Source organism: Halyomorpha halys, unplaced genomic scaffold, assembly GCF_000696795.3.
Source record: "Halyomorpha halys isolate HHAL.00 unplaced genomic scaffold, Hhal_1.1 Scaffold832.1, whole genome shotgun sequence".
Taxonomy (NCBI): domain Eukaryota; kingdom Metazoa; phylum Arthropoda; class Insecta; order Hemiptera; family Pentatomidae; genus Halyomorpha; species Halyomorpha halys.
Window position 1 is genome coordinate 121,155 of NW_027113014.1, and position 6,404 is coordinate 127,558.

At 29.5% G+C, this 6,404-nt stretch overlaps 2 protein-coding genes across 2 annotated transcripts in view; both read right to left on the minus strand.

The window, feature by feature from the left end:
- The window catches only part of LOC106686499 (lipase 1), a 9,878-nt gene extending 9,435 nt beyond the window's left edge, over positions 1–443 (minus strand). The window contains exon 1 of the mRNA XM_014429846.3: positions 293–443. Coding sequence (XP_014285332.2) covers positions 293–397 — 105 coding nt within the window. The 5' untranslated portion in view covers positions 398–443. The remainder of the gene's footprint in view (positions 1–292) is intronic.
- A 2,489-nt stretch (positions 444–2,932) lies between these two features.
- LOC106686500 (lipase 1) overlaps positions 2,933–6,404 on the minus strand; it is a 19,815-nt gene continuing 16,343 nt past the window's right edge. Inside the window, exons 6-8 of the mRNA XM_067050649.1 lie at positions 5,670–5,751; positions 4,317–4,459; positions 2,933–3,121 (exon numbers count right to left, since the gene is read on the minus strand). Of these exons, the coding sequence (XP_066906750.1) occupies positions 2,945–3,121; positions 4,317–4,459; positions 5,670–5,751 (402 nt within the window). The 3' untranslated portion in view covers positions 2,933–2,944. The remainder of the gene's footprint in view (positions 3,122–4,316; positions 4,460–5,669; positions 5,752–6,404) is intronic.

Here is a 6,404-nt window from a genome sequence, read left to right on the forward strand (position 1 = left end):
CTTCGACCGGCCGAAGAGACCAAAATGGCTGTCATTCGTGATGATGAAGCCTCAATTAAAAATTAGGAAATTGATTCTCATTCCAAATAAGAAATTTGGAAAAAAAAACAATATTAGTTGTAGAACAATACTTTCCTATGGCAAAGAAGTCCCTTAATTTTTTTCAACAACAGGTTCTTTATTTGTCCAATGTAGTATAGAACAAAAAATACTAAATTATGTCCATTCTTCTTGGTTGACGGTATTTGCTTGAATATTTTATTATATTAAATCAATAAACGATACTACTTACTATGCTGGGTACCAAAGTCATTACTGGAGGAGATCTTTGAACCATTTTTTCGGCCCCAACCGACCCTTGGAGGGTGAAGTAGTGGAGGATCAGAAACAACAGCATGGTGCCACAGACTGAGGCAAATTGAGGAAATTGTAGTCAACTTTAATTTATTTCTTCTTATTCTCAAAGTTTACCACAGTTCAATGTCAGTCGAAGTGCACTGTATAATAAGAGTTAGTCACGTATTATAATTAAATATGAATTAATTTCTGAATTTGTAATTCACTTTTCTCAATTATTTCCGAGACGGAAGAATAATTACAATGATGGAACCTTCATACATGTGCTTCTTAGAATATTTCTATTATCATTCATATTATTACTTCCTTACTTCCAAAAATTTCATTCATTCAGGAAAATGAAAAAAAATGTATGTCCTCTAAATCGAAAATTTAATTTAATGTTTTATACACAAAGGAATAAATTTGATTCCGTGTTAGTGGGCCTTCAGTCAAACTCATGGTCTAGCATTATCCGATTTTCATGGAATTGTTGGCGATTGTGCGGGTTAGTATATAGATGTTTTTTTATTATTTTCCGTTAACTAATTTCGCATACGCATGCGGCTCGAAAACGGTTTGTCCAATTCAGAGGAATGTCGAAGATCAATGTGATATGGGCCTTATATAAATATCACCATATTCCATCAATTACCTTTGGGCTTGCATGCGTGGAGGTATTATCCTCGGCACACCTATATTTCAAAAATTTCTTGTCCGATTTCACTCAATTTTGAAGGAAATTAGAGGATTGTTGTAGAAATGGTCTATTATAGTCTACACCGTAATACAATCAACATATAATGACGCAGGACGTACAACATTAAAATCTATATGATGTGACTAGATTAAATCTATACCTATACAAATCGTTTTACAAAATTTTTTTTATTTATTTTATGAAAATTCTCAAGCTATCACGGAATATAATATTATCACTGTTATTGGTATACTTATGGAAATAGATGAAACAAAGTTCAGACATCTTTGAAACTCTTCTATGAAGTAATTCCTCAGCATCTTCTTGGAGCTCTAAGAATCTCCTCTCCAGTAGGGCTTCCTGCCCCTGCCTCTTTTCTTTATATTTAAAAACATTTTCATTGAAGACGAGGTCCGGGAACATCACTGCGGCCAAAACTGCAGCACTTCCATTACCAGTGTAGTGGAGGAGGAAGGTATTGATAAAGACTTAGTAACCTGATTGGTGAACTGGAGGTTCCTTCACTCCTGCACAGAAGGGAAAATTGGAGGAGATGTCTCCTTGAAAGCGAAAACGTTTTTTCTAACAGTATCAGTACCAGTATTTATCTTTTATTGGTAAACTTTGGAGGGAAACCATGGAAGCTCTTCAAGTCAAAACAACTTCAAGCTGGTAATTTATTTAAATTATGTTACTTAATCAATCATTATCGTGTATAAATATTTATTTAAATGTGTGATATTATAAATATCACATTTTGGTATATATAATTAATAAAAGGGTTCACAAAGACCTCCCTGGTGAGCCCAAATAAACATATCAGTAAAACACCTCATAATGTTAAGTTTATCAGGGGGTATATAAGAATCCCTCAGGAAGAGGCTCCCTTTCAAGCCTTTTATAGCTCTACCTGGATGTCCCTCTTTAGTTATCAAGTTAATTTAAAGTAGTTCCTTCATAAATTTGCACCTTCCTTATTCCAAGATCTGAGTATTGACTCTCCTCAATCTTGTTCCTCCAAGGTCTGAAGACAATTTTGTTCCAGGGACTGGAGATTAGATCCCTCCAATACAACATTTTTCTATTCCTTAACAGTGTTTGCTTAAGATTGTTTCTTAATATTGATTGGCTGGTACCCTTTTGTGTAATCAGTGTTGATGTTACAGCCTGGCTCTGTCTAAAAATTGGTTTCCTTTTACACAGAGCCGGGCTTATTCACTATCCTCGCTTGTTTGCTACATAGCTTCTTGTAAGGGTAATGATCACACAGTATCAAGCGCCTTCTGTAAATTCTTAGTAACTACTCTCAGTAGTGGTTACTAAGTAGTACAAGTCGGTATGCTTGCTGTAAAACACAATAAATCTAAAAAAGAATTTTAAAAAATCAGTATGTAAGTGACCAATAAATTTTCCAATGCCATATTAATAATTAGTATCTTCAATAATCTAACAATAATGAAACATAAAAATAGAAAAAAGAATGTATAAATGAGTAGCAAATCATAAAATCAATGGGATATTCTTCTCTTCCATCACCTGGTCTAACCCCAATAGAATATTAACTATTCTTGTTGGCATTAAGTGGACTCTAAAATCATCTGTCTTAGCACATCTTCTAGACTGACTACACAGACTAATCTTTGTCAAAAGGAAATTCAGCTGTCGAGCCAGAATTTGAATTTATCCTAGTTCATTGAGAAATGGAAACCAATGAACTAACTTTGCCTGCCAGATTACCTCTTTCCCCAAAAAATCCTCAGTAGATAACAATATATTACATGTTGAAATTTTTGAAATTGAAAATTTTTAAATTGAATTAGCATTTTTATTTACTCATCTCACCAAATCCATACATAAAAAAAAAAAGAATGTATTTTAGAATATACTACATTAAAATCAGGAATAATTTTATATTTGTTCTTGCATTCTTGTCATATTGATGAATTCAATTTGTTTTATGATATAAGGATACAAGACAATGTTAGCATTATCACCAATAACCATATCCAGGTGTGAAAACGTTTTATCCTCTATTGGCCAGCTCACTAAAAGATTGGGTACTGCACGTTCCAGTCTCTTTACAGACTAAAAACAAATGTTAACTTAAACAAAACACATGTATATTTCATGAAAATTTTCAATTAACTTAATTGTTTTATTGACACATTAATATTTTTAATAGCTAAATATAGTTGATTCCTAGTTATAGTTATTTGTATTTATGGTTAAAAATAATTGAAGTAATTATTTTTTTATAGTTATAGTTATTGACTTATAGTTAAATTACTTTATTCACTATGTTCGAAAATTCCCTATGATCAATTAATCTAGTTTGATAGGAACATAAAACAATTCAATGTCTACTTTATCTTTAATTCTGTGACACCAATTAATAAAATAAGTTTAGAATCCAAAAAAAGCAAGGAAAAATGTTGGATTTAAGAATGCTCCAGATTAAAAAAAAAATGTGGTTTAGAATTACTCAAATCATTTTATAAACATAATTTAGAGAAGTCAATCTTCCAAAATGTTCATGGGTAGTTGAGTAATTTGCTTAAAGCACTAAAGTATTTTTTTTTCCTCCACCAATTGCTTAAACTACATGAACACTTTTACTTTTTATAATTAATATAAATCTTCAAGAAAAAAAAAAAGTTATGAAGAAAAGAAAACTACAAATAACTCAGTAAATTATATTATTATATTATATTAACACTTGGAAGGTAACTAAATTTTCTAGAATAAAAATCTTCAATCAGTATCAGCAGAGATACTACTTCGTACTAATGCTTTTACTTTTCTTACCCCGAGTGAAAAGGGCACTATTTTTTGTGAGCAGTTTTCAACAGATCTAACCGTTAAAAATAAAAAATAAATTAAATTGAACCTGTATTTGCTAAATTAGTGTTGAATTTCGTACCCATGTTTTCAAATCATAATACCTGGTTTTCCATGAGAATTGTGGTATTTCAAGGAAAACCATTCAATTAATAGAGTAAAACCTTTTCCAATGAAAAAGTAAGAATATAATCCTCCAAACCGACGATTTTTAAATTTCCTGACCTTAAAGTTTAGGAATCTAGACCCTTTTGAAACCAATGGCCCTCTATGCAGACAAATATATTTTTGTTATCAATAGATAAAGTTAGCCACTGAATGGGCATTAACCAAAAATATTGAAAATTAAGGAAGCCGTATAAAATTGATTTATGTTTTCATGTCAGTACTATAAGTAAGTAAGTATACATAATATAAGTAGTTCCAATTAAATTTTACTTACTTTTTCATCTGCAAACTGGTCATTGTAAGTCCAGAAAAGACCTATTGGTGTAGTAAGTAAATTTAAATCATATTTTGGTGGCTTCATTGCATTGTACCTCAATATGTTTTTCATGGAGCCATAGTCGAATTGTTGAAATTTATCTGATTGTATAAAATATAGAAATTTGAATAGAATTAATAAAATTGACTACATATCACTTGTATCCAACCATCAAAATATACTGTATATACAATACAATACAAAATATACTCAATATGTAATGATTGAGAACTACATCCTATCAACATTTTTCTACTCTTATGTTAATATCACAAAAAGAGGCAATTATATCTTTTGATAAAGATTGTTTCTGCCCAGAGCATCCACTTACGATTATGATCAATAAAATGCTACTTTAATTTACAAAATATAAAATAATAATGTCTGTTGGCATATGATAAATAAAATGTAGTATATTAATGTAGTAGGCATACAAAATTTAAAACAAAAAAATTCTCCTTGTTATAATAAACTAGATAAATAAATTTATATGAAACCAAAGGAAATAGTAAAAAAAAAAAAGTTAAAGCAAGAATAAATTAACGAAACTCATAAGTCTGTCAGTCAACAATCCAGTCATCAGTTTATTGTGTAACTCCAAGCACATATCTGGGGCATTTGTTATCTTAGATTATTTAGGATGACTTGATACAGCTTAGTGAATTATCAAAGCCAGGAGAAGATTATTTATTAGAGAAAAGGCAACATTTATGAGACAACAACACTTCTGACAATACAGGTCACTATAGGGAACAATCAAAGAACAGCTTTCTACATGGAAATAAGGGGGAAACAGAAGGAATTTAAAAAATGTAGAAAGAAGAAAAAACTAATCAAGTAATTCCAAATCATAGCTTATTATAATATTATTTTCAGCATGCTAGAAATTGGAATGATGTATAAATTTAAATTAAGAGAGCTACTACACCTCTTGTATACACCCAAAGAGACATACTACCCAACATAAGGTATTTATGTAGGAAGGGACGGAGGAAGTAGTCTACATATATTAAAGGGGCACATAAATAGAGGTTATTTATTCTTTTTTTTTTTACTTTACACAATTTTTTTATCAGACAAGAACATTATTATTTTTAAGTTAAAAATTGCTGTGTTTTTATTTTAATTTAATTTTTTTTGGTGGGGATCCTGCAGAATAATATTGTATGTACACCAAAAATATATCCCAAACTATGTCACCACTTCTTGAAACCATTAAAGTATAATGTTGTCTTCAATTAAACATTTTAAAGATATATATTAAAATGTGAAATATGTTAAACCTAAAACAGTCATTCATTTTTATTTTACCAGACATAGAAAGTTGAAGATCATGTACCAAAGTCTTCAATGAAGTACCTGACACATGCAGTAAAAAATTAGACCAGTCTTTCTGAAAAATATCAAGAAACTCTATGTAAAAAAAGCCTATGTCAAAATGTATATTCTAATGTAACAAATGTGTATATACTGTGTATACACATTAGCATATTATGTTCTGTTTTATTATTTTAGCATATAATGTGCATGCTAATGTGTATGCTAATGTAACAAAAGCCCAAGTCAAAAAAAACTAATGTATATGCTATAATTTAATATTAATTTTTATCTTAAAACAATTGATGTTATTACATAAGGAAAGAGAATTACCCTCGCCCCGCAATACAAAATAATAATAAATGAATTATTGATCCAAGAAATTTCTTTTAAATACAAAATTTATCTTTTAAAATTTTTAAAAACTACAAATTAAAAATTTGAACAATTTATCCAAAGCCTGCTACTTAATATGATTGGATAATTACAATACTTGAACAAAACCATCCAATTTTCTACATGTTGCAGTGCTATATCCTTATTTACACTAATTAAAATGTTTATTTTGCATACATTTAGGCATTTTCTAGCGACTTCATCGAAAAATTAATTAGATTGTTAACAAATATATATATATATATATTTATAGTTTTAATTATTATATTAAGAACAACAATATGACACCAAACAATTATCTTAGTCAATTAGCATAAGGTGTAATGTTAATAA